At 31.2% G+C, this 23159-nt stretch overlaps 3 protein-coding genes across 3 annotated transcripts; all 3 read left to right on the top strand.

The window, feature by feature from the left end:
• The first annotated feature begins 1075 nt into the window (after positions 1 to 1075).
• On the top strand, positions 1076 to 2377 carry LOC137812166 (fasciclin-like arabinogalactan protein 11). Its single transcript, XM_068614083.1, has one exon. It carries the CDS (start codon positions 1198 to 1200, stop codon positions 2134 to 2136), a length of 939 nt encoding a protein of 312 aa, XP_068470184.1. The 5' UTR covers positions 1076 to 1197; the 3' UTR covers positions 2137 to 2377.
• A 4239-nt stretch (positions 2378 to 6616) lies between these two features.
• LOC137812170 (U-box domain-containing protein 17-like) lies at positions 6617 to 9597 on the top strand. Its single transcript, XM_068614087.1, has one exon. The coding sequence runs from the start codon at positions 7240 to 7242 to the stop codon at positions 9382 to 9384; it is 2145 nt and encodes a 714-aa protein (XP_068470188.1). The 5' UTR covers positions 6617 to 7239; the 3' UTR covers positions 9385 to 9597.
• An 11296-nt stretch (positions 9598 to 20893) lies between these two features.
• Positions 20894 to 22454, top strand: LOC137812167 (transcription repressor OFP5-like). The gene has a single exon (XM_068614084.1). It carries the CDS (start codon positions 21036 to 21038, stop codon positions 22233 to 22235), a length of 1200 nt encoding a protein of 399 aa, XP_068470185.1. The 5' UTR covers positions 20894 to 21035; the 3' UTR covers positions 22236 to 22454.
• The last annotated feature ends 705 nt before the right edge of the window (positions 22455 to 23159 follow it).

The raw sequence follows: 23159 nt of genomic DNA on the forward strand, positions 1-23159 counted from the left end.
ACTCTGAACTTAAAGAAATACTTAAAAGGTATTGTCATGGGTACAAAATAATACCAAGCATTTCAAAATTATTTTATCAATTAATACTATTGGAACACTTATAAAGGGTAAAATATTTTTTTACGCATAACTTGTCTTTTATATTTATCAAAGATGCCCCAATTGGTTATTTTCTTCTTCTTTATTTATCTATTAGGTGAATGGTCATTTTAGGTATGTAAAAAGTGTGAATAAGGTAAGGTTTTCACTTGATGATTTAGGATGATAATACAAACACCACAAGCTACTCTTTGCGTCACACAATAATATTAAAAAGTATATAAATAATAATGAGATCTTATCTGAATAAAAAATGTCCCTATATGTTGGAAGCCTAGTATCCATTGTTTTAAGAAGAAAAAAACTATATATGTTAAATAAAATAATCAATATGATACGGCTAATGATTGTTATGGGAAGGATATGCACCTAAAATAAGGTTAAATTTACAATTAATTGAAGGGGTGCATATATACATACATCCTCAACAAATCCCCTTCAGCATAAAAAATTGAGAAATTAATTACATTATACAATTTTATAATACAGAATGAGACAGGATAATTGATGGGACAGAGAGATAGAAAATTATATTCTAGAATATGAATTATATTTTCTGAAATAAAAAGTAATTTTATGAACGTGTGCTAAGTTTTGGGATATATATAATAAAATGAAGATAATAGAATTGAGGTGTGTGATTGAGCCTTCATGTGGCTCCATCCTCACCTGAATCTGTCTGAGACAAGGCCACCTTAGATTGCTACCATATTAGGTTTTTGTTCCTCCTACTTGATGGAACTTCTAAACCAATACACACACTTATCGTCCCCTTTCCATCTATACTTTACCCCATGTATCCAACTCATTGCAACAATTATGTGAAAGCAAATGGTTCCCTCACCCATTATCACACTCTGATGCACCACCTTTCCCTGACAACGGAAGCAGATTTGTTCTTTACAGCAATGTCTATCTTTCCAACTAAACCTTGCACCAAACAATCATTCATCCTTCCCCTTCTAGCCTCCAACATAAAAAGGCAACCCTTCTCTCATTCTCTCACACCCCAACCACTCCAATATACTACTCTCAAAAGCAAAAATATCCCACACTCTATCATTCACCCTTGCACTCCAACCCTAAAAAAACCTAGAAATGAGGATCATGCAAGAATCTCGATCTTTCATTATTCCCACCACAATTCTACTACTAGCACTATTTCACATAACTTCAGCACAACTCTCACCAATTCAACCCCCCACAACACCATCACCACCGTTGCCCCAGCCCTCCCCGCCGTCTCCGGCACTTCCTTCGCCGCCGGCAACAGCCCCGGCACCGGGATTCAACACTGTACCTCTTGTCCCAGTGACCCCAAGTGGGGCCCCCACACCCACGATCATCCCCAAAGGCCCCACCATTGATATAGTCCAAATCCTAAGAAAAGCCAAAAGGTTCTCCGTTCTCACTCGCCTCTTAAAAACCACCCAACTAATCAACCAACTCAACTCACAGCTCGTAACTTCAAGCTCGGGAGGGTTAACCCTCTTTGCACCAGAAGACAGTTCCTTCTCCAAACTCAAAGCAGGGTTCCTCAACTCTCTTAGCGACAGGCAGAAGGTGGAGCTTTTGCAGTTCCACACTCTCTCTTCCTTCATTTCCATCTCTAACTTTGATACTCTTACAAACCCGGTTCAAACTCAAGCTGGTGACGATCCCAAGAGGCTGCAACTCAACGTCACCTCTTTCGGAAGCCAGGTAAGCATGGCCACCGGCGCCGTCAACGCCTCCATCACCGGAACCGTTTACTCCGACAACAAGTTGGCGATATACCAGGTGGACAAGGTGCTTCTCCCTCTCGACCTCGTGCTACCCAGCAAGGCGCCAGCTCCAGCGCCGGCGTTGGCGAAAAAAGGGTTGCCGAAGGCTGATAAAGGGAATTCCACGGCGGCGGATGATAGTACCACGGCCAGCGATGATGGTAGCGACGGGAAGGGTTTGTCAGCGGGAGTTTCTGCAGGTTGTTCGATGAAGTGGGTGAATAGTGTTGTTGTTGTTGGAGTGGTGGGTTTGGTGAGTGGAGTTATGATCTGAGGTGAGTGTGGATGGAATAGATAGAGGGATTCGATCTTTTTGTTGTGCATTTGTGAGTGATATGTATGCTTTCGTTCTTGGGGTTCTTGTTTGTGGGTATAGCTGTAGGGTGAAAATGTATTCATGCATGCATGGGTTTTTCTCACTTCTTTTGTTTTGATAAGTTGTTTCTTACTTCTGGTAATTGATCCATTTCTTTCTGGCTTTGTAAGCGGATTTATAAAACAAAAGGTTCTGTGTATATTTTGCTCTTGAAATTTTGTTATTTGGTTATAATATTTTTTTCATTTTTTATGAGAATAAAGTTTGTTTTTTCACCGAATAATAAAAACTACTATTCTACAATTGATTTTTGAAATAAAACATTATATTATAATTAAATAATAATTTATTTAAATATGAAAAGTTACAACTCTTTTTAAAAAATAATAATAATTTATTTGAGTGTTAAATAAATAAATGTAAATTTAAGTATCAAATAAATATAATTGGTAAGCTTGGTATCGAGCTATATATATTGTTCTTTAAATTATGATAACAAAATAGATATCTAGCTATATTGTTCTTTGAATTATTAGATGGTAATTTTTTCGAAGAGATCGGGATCATAAATTATATAACATATTATATGATTAATGATTACCAAAGTACATTGGTTTGTTGTTTTAAAAAATGTTATTTTTACCTATTCTCTCTATATGAATAAAAGTGTAAATGTTTCTCTTTTTTTTTGGTGGTAAATGTTTCATTTAACAAAAATAAATAAATATGTCCGTTTTATTAGAGATAAATTTTTCTTTGTAAGTCGCACCTCTACTTTTCCTCTTTTTGCTTCTTTTCCCTCCATATTAAACTTAAGACGAGATAAAAAAATATATTTCATTTTCCCTTTAATGTTAAAGATTTATGGATAAAGATATAGCTGAAAATACATATGCATGGGTTTACAGCAATTTTGTTTTTCTGAGTGAAGATTATGCACTACTGATAGCAACCAAAATGTGGGTATAAACAAGAAGCCCAAAAGATGAACAGTGATTTAGCCCACAGATTATGCAATAACAACACCGACTTCAGATAATATCCCAGCCATAGATATGCTTGCTAGTACAAACACAAGTATAGCTCCACAAAATACTTAAAACTTAATTTCCTAAAGCCTATACATTTCTTTTTGTATCATCTTCCATTAATTACAGAATAAAATTTTCACAAAATATTTTTTACACTCTCCATGCAGGAGAAAAAACGACTTTACCTATAAAAACATTCATAATATATAATCTTATGTATAAGTTGATAACATCCGAAAAAAAATGTGTTAAAGACTTCATATCGATTAAAAATTAAAATTTATAAGTGAGGATAAATCTTATTTTAGAAATTAATTTTATAAAATTGAATTAAACTTAAAATTTAATTTTTTTTATGAATTTTTATTTTATATGCATCTCAAGGTTTCATACATCTAAGTAAGGTACCACGTTTCTTTCTTAGGGGAGTATACAATATTCTTACAACAACAGTACATAATTTTAAATTTTTAATCCTTTTTTAATTATTTAACAATTTTAGCATAATTTTTTAATATTTATAAACTAAAATAAATATATAAATAAATTCTAAAATAAATTTAAGAAAATTAATATCTTTATCTTAATTTTTTTATTTCCTTTCAATATATTGATTTTAATAAATAGATAAATATTTGTTTGAAATTTGAACTCTTTCTATATATCCCATTATTTTAGAGAAAGAAAAAAATGGTGTGTTTCAAAAGTCATCTGCATCTTTGAGACAGTGAAGAGGCCATGCATGTGCAAAGTGCAAGCTTTAACATCTCCGTCCTTCTTCCGGTCAAATAATAAAAGCACATTTAATGGTGAGGACATGTTGCCGGTTAGAGTTTTTTTTAATACAAAATATATTATTTTAAGAAAAAAAATGTTTCCCTTACTCCTCAAATTTAATTTTGGTTCTTATATTTTTAAACCAATATTAATAATCTAATATTTAAAAAATGTGATATCGATCTTCATCTTTAAATTAATATTTGGCGATAGGTTTTTTAATTGTCAAAAAAAGGCAAAGATATTATTATTAAAATATCGATAAAATGTATATTGAAATGACATGGTGTTTAGGTGCGCTTGACTTGTACCATTTTTTTTTTCCAAAAATTAAAATTTATATTTATTTTCATTTATGATATGCTAATAACATTTTTGTTACGTTTTTATTTTTGTTCGATAATAACATGTATACCGTATTCAAACCTCGTCTCATTTAAATGAGCATTAAATAATTTTAGAAAATAAAATCAAAATAAAAAAAATGATATTTTAAAACTCAATATCAAAAGAACAAATAGTTTATTTTTTAATATTTAAAAAATTATAATTACTAAAATATTTAATTAATCAAAGATATCTTAATAATTTAAAATAAAAACGTGTATAAAAATATAACAAATATTAACATACACATTATACTCCTCCTACCTAATTTGAAAAAACAAATCCAAATATCACTCATATCCATTTAACATTAAAGCGATTAATTTTGAGGATGTTATATTGTTGACGGGCCGTACTAAATTACTACCTATGATTTTTTGTTTTGTTTATGATTTCAAATTCCGTGGTCGGTCCTTATAATTATTTCTCGCACAAGTTGTTCGTGAAATTAGTGACTTTGGTGAAAAGGGTAGGCACTTTTTTTTTATTAACCCTAAACTAAGTTATTCCACACCATTTCCACTTTCCACACAAAGAAACAACAATTAAACACATCAAAAGTCTAAGAAATCTTCTAACTTTTTTCCTTTCGGCAAATGAGATAGAAATGCATATTTATCATGCATGCACTTCTTTTCTTTTCTTCATGTATATATCTTATGAATGTAATATTTATTTATTATTAAAAAATAACCTTTAAATATAATTCGACCTTATAAAATTATTAAATAAAATTTGTAATTATTTATATACTTCAAAAATATCCTTATTTTTATATGAATTTGGATCTCCAATATTTATATGTAAAAAAAAAACAGTAAAAAAAATTAATGTAATGTCTTTCAATTTTTAATCCTTCTTATTTTGTAGAGACTGCAGATATTTATGACTTTTCAAAGTTATTAATGTGTTAAAATGAATGGAGCATCTCAATTTATTTGAAGAGTAGTTGCATAAAGGACCAGACTTTATTATATGTGTTGGTAATGCTATATTATACATTAATTTAAATATAGCCATTAAATAAAAAAGTATTTATATATTTTCTATTTCTGAATTTCAGTGTGAACGAGTTGTAAGTACACCATTCATATCGAATTATCACAATATTAAACATTTGAGAATCTCATACCGAAAAATAAAATGTATTTAATTTTAAAATATTAGTAGTAAAATTCCTAAATTGAAATTTGGATAGGAAAATGTATAAAATAAAATTATGAATGGGGAATGCAATTAAGTCTAACTGAAAATATAAATCATATTTTTTTAATTCAACGTAGAAAATATAAAAAAAATAAAAATTTGTTGTTGAAGAACATCCCAGGCTTTGCAAGTATATCACTCCATTAGAGACATCCCAACAAATAGATATGGAGCAATTAAAATAAAGGATTTATTTCACCAACTTCTTCGTCAAACCAGAGGAATAAAATAATTCCTCAATAACTTTAAGTTATATTTAGATGTACAGAAGGAAGTTAACTCTTATTAATTACTAGTTTTAGGCATTTTAAATATATTATATTTCATTCAGTGTATTTGTATTTACTTTTTATAATTTAATATATGTATTCATGATATTGAGCCTATAATATATCGATAGTATTTACTCTTGTAATAATTATTTAAAAATCATATATAAGATGGCTTTATTAATTATCAGTACATATCTTATGCACATAACATATTACAATTAAATTATTTGTTATTTATTAGTCCAATTATATTCTGTTCCCTTCCCTGAGTGCTAAGGGTAGATTTTAAGTTAAAAAAGTGAATTGTCATTTGAGTGTGTATTTATTTATTTATTTATTTTAATTTTTGTAACGTGTTCTCTAATAAAGTTGCTAGATTATTCGAGTTAAGTAATCACTAAAATAAATTATACATTGAATATTAATATTAAATTAGTGAAATATTATGAGGTTGTTTATGAAAGTATACCATTGAAGTATGTATTACACAAGCTTCAATTTTACATGGTGCAAAGAGATATATGAATGGAGAAAGTGTTTAAATATTAACAGTAGATTAATTTTAAAGTCAATAAAATGTTTTTTTTAAAAGAAAATCTATAAAAGTAAATGCAAAAGCCAAATTTATTAATTGTTTTGAAAAAGGACACCACACCCTCCTTCACTATTCAAAAGAAAGTCAAAACTCAAAGGACCTGCATAAACCTAACCACTATGGAGATACGAAATTCATGTTATTCCCACCAGTTTCCATTTCACCACACCTCAGTCTTGAAACTTCATAATCTATTTTTCCAAATTCTAACCAAAACTCCTCGTTGTCATACTCTTCATCCTCTTATCTTTCTCCTGTGATCATCATCTTCCTTCCTCTTACAGTTACAGCAAAGTTAAACATTTGAAAAAAAAACAAAAAAATGGATCATGATCTGAATACAAATATAGAGTACATAATCAATCATCCGTCAAACTAAGGAAAATCATTTTCTGGACGGCTGCATTGAATTTTCCTAGAGAGAGAGAAAGGTAGGGAAAATAAAAAATAATTTATTTATTACCCAAAACAAAAAGTCTTTGGAAATTCAGTCCTTTGTTCCCATCTTTTTCTCACTTGCGTACGCGGATTCGGCCGAAATTATTAGCATAATCCACTCTTAACTTCATCTCTTTCTTAACTTGCTGATTCCTACTTCTTTAAACGTTCAAACTTCTTCACCCAACCACCGCGAAACTGTTTCATAGCATGCCACCTCCGTTTCGAAACCCAGAAAACACTTTCCGGGAAAATCTTTCACCCTTTCAAATTTCTCCCCTTTCTTTGGGGAACCCGTTCCTTTCCTGAGACCACCATCAGGGTCGCCGCTAGTCTAGTAAAAAAAGCACCTCCGATGGCTTCGGCGGCTATATTTTCGTCGCTTCGGCGGCGCCGGTCGCCATCGCTGGAGGCGTTTATTGTGCCGGTTGACCTCTCTGAGGTGGCGCTGCTGGAGACACTTATCTACGTCGCCGGAGACGTTGTATCATGCTTCTCCGACAATCGGTTTCCCTTCCAGCGCCGGAACTCGCGTGCCCTCGTCGGAAAAGTGGAGATTTTTCGGTCAATGTTGGAGTGCTTGAGAGACTCCACCGACGGTGGCGTTCTTCTCCCCACGGCGGTGCTGTGCCTAAAGGAGCTTTATTTGCTACTATATCGCTCCAAGATTCTCCTTGATTACTGTGCCCGATCGAGCAAGTTGTGGCTCTTGCTTCAGAACCATTGTGTTTCTGGTCACTTCCATGATTTGAGTCAAGAATTTTCGACCCTTTTGGATGTTTTTCCTGTTGGAGAGATTGGACTCAGTGATGACGTTAGGGAACAGGTTGAGTTGTTGCAGAGACAGTCCAGAAGGGCTAAGTTGTTCATAGATAAGAAAGATGATGCCCTTAGGACAAGGTTCTTTTGGTTTCTTGATGAATTTGAAAGTGGGAGGGTTCCTGATTCTAAGGACTTGAGGTGTTTCTTTGTGGATAAGTTGCAGATGCTCGATGCTAAGAGTTGTAGGGTGGAGGTCGAAGCCTTGGAGGAGCAGATTGTGAACCACGAGGGTGATGTTGAGCCAACAGTTCCTGTGCTTAATGGGATGGTGGCTATCACAAGGTATTGTAGGTTTTTGTTATTTGGGTTTGAGGACGAATTGGAAATTGAGATTCAGAAGAGGGCGAGGAAGAGGTTGATTACTCAGGAAATTGCTGAAACATTTTTTACTGTTCCTAAGGACTTTTGCTGTCCGATAACACTGGATTTGATGTGTGATCCTGTAATAATTTCTACCGGTCAAACTTATGATAGGAGGTCTATATGGAGGTGGATGGAGGAGGGGCATTGCACTTGTCCCAAAACTGGGCTATTGCTTTCACATAACAGGCTTGTTCCTAATCGTGCTCTTAGGAATTTGATTATGCAGTGGTGCAGCGCACATGGCGTGCCCTATGATCCACCTGAAGGGGTTGATCCATCTGTTGAGATGTTTGCATCAGCTTGTCCCTCCAAAGCTTCCCTTGAAGCTAACCGAGAGACGGCCATGCTTCTCATTCAGCAGCTTGCTGATGGGTCTCAAGTTGCAAAGACTGTGGCTGCCAGGGAGATAAGATTGCTGGCCAAAAATGGAAAGGAAAACCGTGCCTTCATTGCGCAAGCTGGGGCAATTCCTCATCTTAGGAACTTGCTTTCCTCTCCCAATTTTGTTGCACAGGAGAATTCTGTGACTGCACTGCTCAATTTATCCATTTTTGAAAGAAATAAGAGTATGATCATGGAGGAAGGGTGTTTGGGATCAATTGTTGAGGTGTTGCAATTCGGGCACACGACTGAGGCAAGGGAGAATGCTGCTGCAACATTGTTCAGCCTCTCTGCTGTCCATGAGTATAAGAAACGAATTGCGGATAATGTGGGAGCTGTTGAAGCATTGGCATGGTTGTTGCTACAGGGAACTCAAAGAGGGAAGAAGGACGCTGTCACAGCATTATTTAATCTCTCCACCCATACTGAGAATTGTTTGAGAATGATAGAGGCAGGGGCAGTGAAAGCTATGGTCGTCGCTTTGGGGAATGAAGGAGTTTTTGAGGAAGCAGCTGGTGCCTTGGCCTTAATTGTTCGGCAGCCTATTGGCGCCATGGCAGTGGTGGGGGAGGAAGCAGCAGTAGGTGGATTGCTAGGAATTATGCGTTGTGGAACGCCAAGAGGTAAAGAGAATGCAGTTGCAGCCTTGCTGGAGCTGTGCAGGAGTGGTGGTGCAGCTGCAACAGAAAGGGTGGTTAGGGCGCCTGCCTTGGCCGGCTTGCTTCAAACCTTGCTTTTTACAGGGACAAAGAGGGCAAGAAGAAAGGCTGCTTCACTTGCTAGAGTGTTTCAGAGATGTGAAAATGCATCTCTACATTATGGTGGATTGGGTGTGGGTTATGCATTTGCTAGCGATTCAGCTTCAACCAGGAATACTACAAGCTTTGTGAGTGATGTTTCACTTCCAATGTCCATTTCTGTTCCTGTTTTATAATAGTGGTAATAATCATTTCCCATGTTCTTGTGTTCTTGATTTTTTTTTTTTGTAACTCTATTGATTCTTTCGTTGACATTTAAAGTCAATAAGTATAGCAATACCAGATGTATTCAAAGAAGGATGTGTTGTTGAGCAGTTAGCTTCAACCCATGTGTAATCTGTTTTTGCAAGAACGAATACAAAATGTTCTAAAGTGGAATTATTAGACCATTTCAGGCTCCTATTTCTTTTGTGCATCTCTCCTATTGGCCATCACTACTGATAAATACCAAGAATGCCAATTTACAGGAATTTTAAGTGTAATGCTACTACTTTTATATGTATGATTGATGCGCACATATGCATTGATGTTACATATTTGTGTTTAAACATACGAACTAAACTTGTTTTGTTAAATTTACCGGAGTCAACATGTGTACTATTGTGCACACTTTGTTCTTTGTTTACTTGTGTTAAACAACACTTTTCTATTCTTTCTATTGTATTAGAATAACGCTACAGTTAGGATACAAAAAACTGCATTTTGCAATGAGGGTAGTCTGAGTTATTTCCTACTGATGTTTATTCATCGATAGGGAATTTATAAGCACCATTCTGCGTCCTCGTTGTGTTGAATTGAGTGGCATGCCCTGTTCTCTGATGGGAGAAAGAACTTTTACATGAGCATGGAAAAGGTGTAACAAAATTTGAAGTGATTTACACCGCGGGAAAGTGTTAAAATTGGTTGCCTTTATTTTGCTCTACTACATGGAGTTGTCAGATGTATCTTTGCTAAAGCGTGGTGGAATAAATTCTCTTTGTTGTCAAGTTTTGAGTCATAAAATTTGTAGTTTTGACTTGAGAAACCATGTTGGGATGGGCTGAAGCGTGTAGCATGCATGCATCATTATTCCGTATTAACTTAGTCCGCAAATTCTGTCCCGTGAAGTATTAAGAGAGCACAGGAACGAATGTGGATCACGCAAGAGATGAATGATGCTCTTTGATTTTGACTTTCCTTGCTTTGTTCCATTCCTATGTGCTCGGGAAAAAGCAGCTATGAATGAATATGTGTCGTCACGAATCATAATGGACAGGTATCTTAAAATATTGCGGAGCATATCATACGAAGACACTGAGAAAAAAGTGGAGGCAATTAAGAAGAGTGCTATTCATAGAATGAAAGTGGTTGTTGGTGGCATTGAGCGGTGGAGGACGAGAGTAACATTTGTTTATGCATAAATTTAAGTATCAAAAAAGTTAAATCACATAACTTTACGTTAAATTTATAAGAAAAACAAGTTTTTTCCTACTCTTTTTCAAAGATATTTCTAAATAAACTGGTCCAAGCTTATTAAAAAAAAATATTTATACGTTTGATGACAAATTAAGTAATAACCATGTTATTTGGGACCAAAGCACCCATAACCTTTGATGGGAAAATTGAATAAGTTCATGTTTAGCGTATGTTTGGCTCTAGACGACAAAAGAAAGTGTGAATGGACTAAGTTTGTATCAGTTGATGTGCACTGAAATATGTGTGAGGAAAAACGTGGATATGTTCTCATCCATGCCTCGCTAACATAGAGAGAAAGTTGGGGACAACCATGTATGCATTTATGTAAATACAAAAATAGTTACACCGTTTCTGTGTATGCAATTTGCTTTTATATATGATGGAGCAAGCAAAGTACATGAAGATCTAGAAACCCAAGTAAGGAACTCTATCAACTGCAAACATAATTAATTAAACTCTTTTTTCAACCGTAATTGATTATGTTCTCAAGTCATCCATAATTGATTATGGCTTATTTTTACACTGTCAATCAATTATAACTTTTTTTTTTAAATGATAATAGATTATATTCATGTCATAATCAATTATATTTACATTTTGATAATGATTATGCTTGATTATACCTTTATTATGGAGATTCTTTATTTCAAAATTTATTTTAAATATCAAATTAAATAATTTATATTTATATTTATTTAAGGTTATGAATAATTAAGGAATTTTATTTATTACAGGATTTTTAATTAAATAGTATATTAAATAATTTATAATTTGTATTTATTTAAAATTTTGAATAATTTAGAAATTTTATTAGTTTCATATTTTCATTTAAATAAGACATTAAATAATTTAGAATTTGTATTTATTTAAGATTTTGAACAATTTAGAAATTTTTTTATTTTAAAAAAAATTAAATATAAAATTAAATAATTTATATTTATATTTATTTAAAATTTTGACAATTTTAGAATTTTATTTATTTTAAATTTTTATTTAAATAGTACATTAAATAATTTAGGATTTGTATTTATTTATGAATTTGAATAACTTAGAAATTTGATTTATTTTCTATTTTTTAAATAGAACATTAAATAAATTAGTATTTGTATTTATTTAATATTTTAAATAATTTAATAATTTTATTTATTTCAGATTTTTATTTAAAAAAGACATTAAATAATTTAGGATTTGTATTTATTTAAGATTTTAAATAATTTAATTTTTTATATTTTAGATTTTTTAAATACAAAATTAAATATTTTATATTTTATTTATTTAATATTTTAAATATTTTAAAAGTTTTATTTATTTCATATTTTTCAAATACGAGTTTAAATAATTTATATTTCTATTTATTTAATATTTTAAATAATTGAATAATTTTATTTATTATTTAATTTTTAGTAATTTTATTTTTTTTAGATTTTTTAGGTACGAGATTAAATAATTTATATTTTTATTTATCTAGGATTTGAAATCATTTAAGAATTTTATTTATTTTTGTTTAAACACTGAATTTAAATAATTTAGATTTTTAATTATTTATGATTTTGAAAATTTTAAGAATGTTATTTATTTCATATTTTTATTATTTAAGTAGTACATTAAATAATTTATGATTTGTATTTATTTTAAAAAATAATTATTTAGAAATTGTATTTATGTAAAATACATGTGTCAAGATTTGTAAAACATTTTTATATAAACTTTAATTTGTTTATACATAAAAAAATTAATATTTCTTTTTAATTTAATTTAAACCACAATGGTAAATTTGTAATGTTACATTTTTATCTATTTAAAAATATATATATATATATATATATATATATATATATTATCAATCACACTTATCAAATTATTCACAAACTTTTATAAAAATTTCCTTCATTTCTTATCATGTTTCCCTTAATCCAAACAATCACACTTTCCATTCACTTTCACCTCAAATCCACTTCCTCAAATCCATATTCAAATCAAAACAAATCATTATATATGTATTATTGAGAATGTTTTTATTTAATATCCTATTATATCTTCATATAATGTGCATTTTGTTAAAGTTGTTAATTTTTCTTTAAATGAATTTCATCTAAAATGTGTTTTTCAATGATGATGATAATCTCCTATCATATAATTCATAAGAATGTAATATATAAATTTGTATCATGTGTCCTATATTTTGGATATTACATATATCAAAGTGTCCATGTCTCGTGTCTGTGTAGCTATTCATACTACATAATCATTCAGTTGACAATTTTTGGATAATTTTTTACAAATTGTCAAATGTTTGAAGCTTGACATTGAACTCCCCCGTATCGCCCGGATCCCACGAGTGAAGAGAAAGTTGGATCTACATTGGATCTCACCTGAATCGCCCCATCTATCCTCCTGAGGATAAGTTTGGTTTCAAACTCCAGTTCAAACAGGAGAAGTACGCCATGCTAATGTGCCTTGGATGATCCACATCTCAAGATTAAGCGCTGATGAGCACATCAAACTATCCATATGGCTGAGAGCCCTCACAGTCCATACACAACGACGGAATTATAAGGGCTCCTTATTTCTACAAAGTGATTGTGGGCAATGAGAATTATATCATAGTTGAGTGAATGATACTAAATCTTGCTCTTCATGCACAAGGCCATAATTTTCGTTTTCCAATGTTTTTGTTACCTGTGTCAAGCGTTAACCTATTTTGGTTGCTTCTTGGTTGAAGACTATTGGTTCACATATTGATTATTATGGTGAATTACATATGAAATTTTTGTAAAATGGAAAATTTACTATTTTGCAGGGTCAATTGGATCATACACCAACACAATCTCATCCTCACCGTATTAATAGAATAGTCCATACAAATATTATTGTTGAAGTAAAATTTAATAATATAATTATCAGTAAAAGTAAATTTATACACCTATTATACTTTTTATTTAATCGATTATATTATTAAGATTTTATTATTATTTAGTACTTTATGCAAAATAAGCATTATCAAATCAATTATATATGAAATTTAATCACAAATTTATAAATTTATCGTAACAAAATTCCTCTGGATTTTCATAATTTCATATATTGTATTCCATACATTTTACAGCCTCCTATGTTTCCGTCTTCAGCAACAAACACATTCTTAATCTTCCAAAAATGAATATACATGTGTTAACTTTTAATTCCTTCTAATATTTTTTAGATTAAAAGAAAAAAAATCCAATTTTAAAGTTGTGTTTTCCATTTAATTACATGTTTCTTTTCTCTCATAATTAGTTGGAAGGATTCGAATCCAAAGTGGTCCAAATAGCACATAAATAAAGGCTGGAAAAAATGGTTGTTATGATAAGATGTTGCACCATTTTTGGTGGTGTTAGCAGAGCCACTCTTGACCTCACTATAAGTTTTTGAGTTTCTCAATGGTTTTCATGAACCTCTCTTCAAAAAGGAGAATTGCAGGTGATTTGCCCAATTCCACTACATCAATATTTTTCACAGTGGGGACACAGAGTGCACACATTTAAAAAATAATTAAATAATTGGAAGCTTCATTCATGACAATAACACTATCATTCTCAATTGCTTCATTCAAATTCACCCACCATAACAACCTAGTATCATGAATCTTCATTGTTTTCTCATGTTGTGTAAGATTTTTTTTAGTGGTATGAAAAAGCGTATTTTAAATTTAGTTTAATTTTATAAGTCGATTTAACACAATTGAGATCGAGATATAGAGATAAATTTTCTATGCTCTATTTGCTTCTTGAACCGGCCTATTAATCTCACATAGCAAGCATTGAGATTTAATAAAGTGATTAATGTGTGGTTAGGTTTTTAATTAATAGACTGTGACAGAAGAGGTTGTTAAAACTTAAAATCATTAGTGACTCTATCTATAAGCTACGGTCGTTTTTATCCATTGAAAATCACACCTACGAGAACATGACAAACATTTGTTTGATACCAAGTGGATTGAGTCTACTTAAAACAATTCCATTTTTTTAAATAGGTATATTTTTTAATGAAATTATTTTTAAGATACTAAAAATATGTTTGACTATTACATAAAAAAAGTTTGTTTGGTTGTTGGAATCTCAGTTCTCTTTTTCCGAATATTATATAATAGACTATGCGATGAACGAATATATATTTATCAGTGAAAAAAATAAATTATTTTAAATACGTAAAGTAATTCATACATATAATTGTCCGTCTGAAAATATAATAAAATATAATCAAAATTGTTGGAATTTGTTTTCAATCAGAATGTTTGATTTATAAATTAAAACATGAATAAACGTATAATTGAACACATTATTATCACATATGCATTTTTATCAATTATGATTCTTACATATATTCATAAAATCAAGAAGAAATAGACACTTACCTTGATCCATGTTCCAATATTTCGATGATTGACAGTAAGACAACTATTATTTGCAGAGACAGAACTCTATTGCTCTTAATTCCCAATCTCCATCAAATGTATGTTTTTTATTAGGTATCATCAGATATTTATTCTCAGGTTAACTAACTAACAGACCCTTTAATTATATTGTTATTATTAAATTATATTCGGAGCCCAAACTCAAACTCTAAGTCATGTGAATCACTCTATAAAAATTAATTTACATAATTTTTTACATAATTATCTTACTTGTGAGGATATATATAGAATTTAAAAACTGTGAAACAACTCTATCTCGTAAAAGCATGATAGAAATTAATAAAAAATTATAAAAATAGGATTTCAAACCTTGTAACAAAAATATAATCATAAATAAACAGAAAAGATTACTTTTAACTTTATAATCACAAAAGATTTTCAAATTTCTCATATTTAAACACAAATAACTATGAATTCCTAATCTTAATTCATGAGAGTAGAGGAATTCTTAGTGTTTTTTTTATCAAATATAATTGTTTATTTTATTGGTTGATGATAAAGTTCAATTATTATTTTTTAGTGAGATATTTCCATTTTCAAATGAATATGACTCAAATTAAACCATTTATCATCAAATTAATTTAATTGGAATTAAAAGAAATCAAATCATATTAAATGAAATAGCTTTAATATATTTTTCTCCAAAAGTTAAATCAATTTAGCATTACAGATTAATAATTAAATTTATCCTTTAAAAATGAAAGGTAATCTTGACAATTTAATAATTAAAATTTATGCTTTTCATATCCTATTGATGATAAATGTTGATTGTTATTAAATGGTTAACATTACCTTTCCATTTTTCAGTTACTGCTTAATTATCAACATTTTATTGCTGTCAAATTTTTATATTTACTAATTTATTTATTTATTTATTTATTTTATGTATATCCATAAAATAATCATAATTTTTGAGGAAAAATACTTTACCGAAAACTTTATAAGATATACATATATATTAAGATTTTGATATTTTTTCAAACACTAAATTAATTTAACTTTAACTGTAAAAGTTAGAACTAAAATAAATTTATTTTCGAAAATAAAAATTATGATTTAAATTTTAACTCATTACAAGGAAATTATTAAATAAAAATAATTTTAAAAATAAAAAATAATTAATTATTATATTAACTAAATTAATTTTTATTTTTTCAGCTGAACTTTCATCTTTGAGCTAACTTTCCAACTAGTTTGTCGAACATAACCAACGTAGGTTGCACTAATTTATTTTTTTTGTCATGAGTCAATTTGAATTAACTTTCAATTTATGGTTATTTTGAATAGTAAGACATTATGTTGTAGTGTAGCAATGTAATTATTATTTGACTAACTTGTGTTGTTATGATCTTTCTAAGTCTGTAGTTGATTTTGGAATAATTTTGTTAAGAATTTTCTTAATTGGCCACCAAAAATGTAATTTGATTCCTGCATATAACTAAACAAGGTTGAAACTTGAGTTTAGAGTCCAGCACCATTACTACTCTTCAATGTTCAACAAACAATACTTAAATTAAAGTAACATCACAACATTAATGGATGGATCAGCATTTCTATAACAGAAGGTTCCACATTCTAACACTTCCACCTCGACTCACAACTCACGAGACAAATAAAATTCATAACCAATTAATGGTTTCAAACCATCAGTTGAATAATCTCTTCCTTAACACCCCCATTCATATGTTTTATGGATAAAATTACTTTTTTTAAATCTTGTATACATTAAAAAAAATACAATCGGGAATGGATTACAGTTTTTTTTAAAATTATGTATATTCTAGATAATAGATAAGGATGTGAATAGTGTTTCAGAATGCCTATAAACATGGTGTCAAGTAAAATTCAAAATATGTCAAATGTTTTCCAAAAATAATAATTTCTAAACTTGGTAAACAAACATTTTAAAATATACATTCTACTGTTGTGTAAACTAATTACTATTTACATAATTTTAAAGGACACTTAAAACAATGTTACAATATTCTAGATATGCTAAAAAAGGGTAAAATTGAAATTTGAAAGAATATGGGGTGTTAGGAGAAAAAGAGGAAGTGCAGGAAGAAAAATAGTTGCTCTAAGGGACTGGGCCAACAGAATTAAGAGTCAGCCCATCATCCAAGGATGTTTCTCCCTGCACCCCGAGAAATAACTTTCTCCACCCATCTTTCTCGAAAAGACAATTTTACCCCTATTAAAAATAACTGCTGAATTAATCTTTCCAAAATATTTACAGAACATACTTTTCAGAACACATTTTATGAATTCAGGACGTTTCAGAAATTAAAAAAATATGTCCCAGAAGAAAATTCCGAAATGATTTTTGGCCTTCTGAATTTCCTATTCTGGAAACACATTTTACTCACAGAACCCCTATTTTGGAAATATTTTGTTCTTACCGAACTCTTATTCCAGAATCATTCAAAGTTATCAAGGATAATTCTGGTATTGCATAAATTGAGGCGTGCAGGAAGAAAAATGTAGTGGCGTAGGAAGAAATACCCATCAGCCAATACAAAACTGCAATTGGGTAAGGTTTGTGGGCTACAGTTTTTGTACTTCTAGAGCGAGAGGGCAAATTCTTCCTGCATCTGTATTTCAAAAAATACCAATTTTTTATTTTTATTTTAGAATGTGAATTTTGAAATTTTTTTGGATTGTAAATACCATAGGTAATCTTGTTTAAAGTCAATTCATTTGTTCAGTCTTACATGACCACTACTCATTGCTAACTTTTGTCACTTGTTTGATCCGTGCACAATGTCCCTTCATTTTATTCAAAATGATAAACATGAAGAAGAGGTGTTGTAGGATTTATTTACTTTATCAAGGGTAAAATGGTAAGTTCCAACTCACGGAGGCGCAGGATGAAACCACAGGGTGTGTGGAAAGAATTTTCTGAGAGAGAGAAATATCATTGGGCCCAATTAACTTCTTATAAATTCAAAAAACTTTATTAATTTAATTTAATACGCATTTATATTTAATTTACTCTCAACTAAATATTTTCATGCACCCACAACTAAAAAATATTTTTAACAATTTTCATTATGAATTTTATTTTTTATTCCCACATATATCTAATTCATTCAAATCGTTGACACTTTTTTTTCTAGGGAATGAACCATATGGGTGTGAGACAACATGAGGACGATGGATTGATTCGCTGACTCGCATAAATAAAAGAAATAATTATTTTATTTTTTTAAAAAAAAACCATATCTCACTCGCACATTATTATTGTAGTGTGACTTTTATTTTATTTTAAATTTAATGTACACAAAAAAGTATGTTTTATTTTAATTATCTAAAGAAGTTAATATTGAAATTAAAAGTGGATTTAGTTTTAAGTAAAACTTTATATTTAAAATTTGTTAATAAAAAAATAATATAATGAAGAGATTTCATTAAAATATTTTGTAGCAAAACTTTTATAAGATACTCTCAGACATTTAAATACATATATAAGGTAAATATATGCAAAACAAAACTTTAATTATTTTAATCAAGCCTTCTAACAACCATCATACTTAAATGTCTTTATATTTTTTTTTATCTTAATTGAATGAATTAAAACAATGATGAAATTTTAATTTTTCAGCAGCAGAAATATATTTTTATCATTAAATTTTAATTTAAAAAAAAAATTCCTGATGCAAACTATCTCTTACGCGAAACGGGTCAATGAAATGAGTTTGCATTCCTTGTATGGGACGGGTCATCTTGGCTCGCATTTTGCAAGCTAAACGCGGAGCACACTTATACGAGATGAGTCAGCCCGCAATGTCACCTGTACTTTTTTTCAAAACCAATTTGTCATCAATTCTTGTAATTCATTTTAGTTCATTTAAAATATAATTTAAAACAATAATTAGAAATTATTGAGCAAATAAAATAAAAATTTATTTAATTACCGTACCGGTCAGCACCGAGAAAGGACTTGAAGGATTAGGTAGCTGCTGGCACGACAACAATTGTGTATTGACGTGGATCGATATTACTCTGACCCTGACATCCATACAGGTACAATTACAATTACAAAAATAAAAATAAAAAATATTAAATAAAAAATATTTTTTAAAAAAAATAATTAGTCTATATTAATTAAATTAAATATATTTTAGAGACATTAAGATGATACGTACGTGTATGTAAATCGTAATGTAATAATAAATTAGAGCTCTGGATGATGTTGCTAAAGAAGCATATAACCTTATGTAGAATGTTGCGTACAACTCTAGTTAAACAAAAAAACAAGATTTGCAGTTTTCTTCCTTTATATATTCCATAATATCCTTCTTTTCTCTCTTGCTATATTAAATGCATACATGTCATTTCATGCATTAACATGGAAATAATGCAAAGATTCTCTTTCATTTCTAGTTAATAAGAAATGCCTAGATCAGGTGGGAGTGAATAAGAAGGATGGTATGAGTTGAAGAATTTATTGTGTGTGAAAATGAAATAACTTGCAAAAGATTATGATCTATCAAAATAGGAAACTAAAGAATCAATTCGATGACCTCTTTTTGTTGACAAATTACAACACAACCAATTTAGAATTTCATAAATAATCGAATACTCATCTACCCTATAGCCTTTTCTGGTCTTATACCTTCCTTGGAAATGAAGGTTTCCTTGTTCATCTTAAGGACCTTATTTCTTGGTTGGAACTTAAGAGTTACTGCATAATTTGGAGGAGACAAGCAGAATCTCATGATATAATAGCTACTATGAGAAAGAGCCATTTGCTAAAATGGTAGATATTGTGTCAAGTTTCTCTAGCATAATCACACCAATTTTTGTCCTAAATTTTAAAATATTTCTCATAACTTAATCTTGTTGACACTGAAACATTCAAAAGGATCACTATTATCCTTGATTTTTTTAGAGGCCCAAATCCCCTGGCTTGACACGGTATATTTCTCATGAATAGAACAATGTACTCAAAACTCAATATATTTTTTTTAACTATATAGTAGCGAACAAGAAGTATATAAAGCAAAGTATAGAAATAGAAGTAGCAAAGAAATGGTAGTACTACGCATATTGATCACAATCTATAAATAATATTTGTAATATTTGGTGAGGGGTGAAAGATGAATTTACACACCTAGACTAGAGAGACAGGACTCAATTTGGAGCACCCCAACCGCCAAACATTGTGCTTAATCCTAGTAATAAGTTGTGTGTGCTCCAAACATGTGTGCCAGTGTGCCACAGTGCTGCTGCTCTCTCAGTCTTTGACCTATAACAAAAAGTTGAGAAAACTGCAAATAAATAAAGCCACCAAAGCAAAAGATGAGACAAGGATTTTGCCATACCATAAGAAAGAGGAAACACTTCAATTCCATCACAATCCAAAAAGAAACAATTTTATTCTTTAGTCTTCTGCCTTTTACAAAGCCTTCTACATATTGAAAACAAAGTTAATGTTCATTCAAATATACTGCAATATTCAAATACCCTACAATTCTAGTTCTTATTGTCACAGTAAAGTTACACAGAGAACAGGACTACCTCAGTATTACAATGTACCCTGTTCATAACCACTTTCTCATATTCGCAACCAAATTTCTGATTAAAAATTTGGGTATTTGTTAGTATTAGCGTGTGGGCCTAACAAAGAGGTCCCCCCATGGCACAAATCTTTTTTTGAGTACAAACCAAAAAGCAGGAAAAGTGGGAAAAGTGGTCACAGGAATTGGGGCGGGTATCTCTTTTGAAAACATAGCAGAAAAAAATCAGTAGGAAACCCACGTTTCTATTTAACAGCCTAACCGTCCCAATAACTGCTACAAGTCTCTCACACACCCCACTCCATTATGCACTTCACTTCTGCTCTTTATCTTCTCTCAAGTTAACACCAATAAAACCTTCACCAAATCTAGAGTTCCAAACACAATAACAAACCAAATTATGAAGTGGGGTGGAAAAAAACCTTCTCCTTCTCCTTCTTCCTCTTCCTCTTCTAGGCCTTCTTTCATATCTCATGTGTCTCCTTTTTCGTGGCTTTCCAAGTTCAAGCATATGAGAATAAACTCAGAGCCAAAACCTGGCGCACTGAAGCAAAATGCAAAGCAGAATTCAACTCCATCAGAGAGCTCACCCTATTATGCTTGTGGGAATAATAGAGGCAGGTTTTATGGTGGGGATGATGAGGCTTTCTGGAGACTCTCATTTGGTGAAGAGGGCAACGAGCATAGAAAAAGTGATGATATTCTGAAGCCACTAAAGTACCAAATGGATGCTGAACATGTCATTTCATCCTCAAGTTTCCCCGGTGGATTGAATAATGCTAAAAGACAAGGTAGAAGAGAAGCCACTCAGAAGTCGAAGCAGAAGGACACTGGACTGAGAGAAGAAACAACATTGCTGAATGAAGCAGCAAGGAGTGTAAAGGAACTTGAATCCTTGAGGAGGAGATATGAGAGAAAAGCACAAAGAGTTTTGCAAGAGCAGCTCTTGAAATTGGAAAAGGCAGAAGAGGAAGCCGAGTTTGCATCAAGTCCGTTCTTAGAAAATTATGTGCTGCAATACGAGTCACCAAGAACAATTTGTACACCAAGGAAGCATTTGTTTGCGGATTTCAAGAGTTCTGGCCTTGGAAATCTCAGAGAAGCTCGAGTGTGTAGTCCCCAATTGGATTCTGAGTGGCATAATTTGAAACAAACTGAGGAGTTGAAATTGAAAGCAAAGAGTAACCAACAAATGCAATCGCTTCATGTGAGCAGAGAAAACCAGAGGAGGAAGCCAAAGCACAACTCCAAGGTTAAAGTATATTCTCCAAGGATAGGTTCCAAGGTTGAAGTCCGTAAAATAAAGGCCATAGAAGAGAAGAAGAAAGCAAAACTGAAGATGAAGAAAGAAGAGGAAATTGTGGAGGAAACAGAAGGGTTAGATAGCTTTGCGGTGGTGAAATGTTCTTTGGATCCACAGAAAGATTTCAGAGATTCAATGATTGAGATGATCACGGAGAAACAGATCAGCCAGCCAGAAGAAATGCAAGATCTGCTAGCATGTTATCTGACTTTGAATTCCAATGAGTACCATGATCTAATCATCCAAGTGTTCAAGCAAGTATGGTTGTGCATGAGCCAAGCGAGTTCGGATATTTAATCACACAAGCAATGCTGTTGTTGTGATTAACAACAAAATGTTTAGCTTGTAGGAAATGATTGGCAGAATTGTAAATAGTTACCCTTGTTCTAGTTATGCTCTAAGTTTACTTGAATTTCTCCATTCTCAGCTTCTGTATAAAATTCAAGAGAAGTTGCATCAAGATCTCAACGACTTCATACTTCATATTAATAACAATAAGTTATATTTAAAATGCCATTAGTAGGAGTTCTTTGTGCATGTAAATCTAAACAATCCCAAGCTTTTATAATCAAATCATGATTATATTGTTGAAGTTAGGATGCTTGTAAGCTTGTAGCAACATGTTCATAATTTTAGCACTGTTTTTAAGGAAGGTTAGGAAGCAGTCTGAAGCACTTATGGGAGCCGAAACTTTTAGAGGAAACAAGGAATCTATAAAATTCCAAATGGTAAAAAATTCCAAAAATAGAGAATTCAGATATAATACATTGCTGCTATTCACATCGGCATGGTCCTAGACACTCCCACCAGTGTAATACCCATACGACATTGCCCATGCCGGTGGAAGAACTGTGGTTAAATATTTATGGGAAATGAAAGAAAGGGAAAGGAGACTATTCTTCATTCCTCGTGATCAGTACTACACACCATCAGATACCTTCAGCTTTGGTCTGCACCTTTTAATTATTTAGTTTTAAAAATTTGCGGCAATATGCAAATAAAATATATCACAAGAATGTCATAAATGCTAATGTTCTACTATGCTCACTTAGTTAAACATTAAATTCTAATACAGCACATAAAAATGTTATGCTTACATGTTAATGAGCAGAATATGCTGAAGGTGAAGTTGGACTTCTTTAACAAATGAGCATAACAGTGAAGTTATGTCTTATTAATAAAATCCAAAAACTATCTCTCCACACAAGTAAAGGAAAAACT

The sequence above is a fragment of the Phaseolus vulgaris genome, chromosome 2, assembly GCF_000499845.2.
Source record: "Phaseolus vulgaris cultivar G19833 chromosome 2, P. vulgaris v2.0, whole genome shotgun sequence".
In the NCBI taxonomy this organism is placed as follows: domain Eukaryota; kingdom Viridiplantae; phylum Streptophyta; class Magnoliopsida; order Fabales; family Fabaceae; genus Phaseolus; species Phaseolus vulgaris.

Excerpts from the sequence above, each read along its gene's own strand:
- LOC137812170 (XM_068614087.1), top strand. The coding sequence starts at position 7,240 with ATGGCTTCGGCGGCTATATTTTCGTCGCTTCGGCGGCGCCGGTCGCCA.
- LOC137812167 (XM_068614084.1), top strand. The coding sequence starts at position 21,036 with ATGAAGTGGGGTGGAAAAAAACCTTCTCCTTCTCCTTCTTCCTCTTCC.
- LOC137812166 (XM_068614083.1), top strand. The coding sequence starts at position 1,198 with ATGAGGATCATGCAAGAATCTCGATCTTTCATTATTCCCACCACAATT.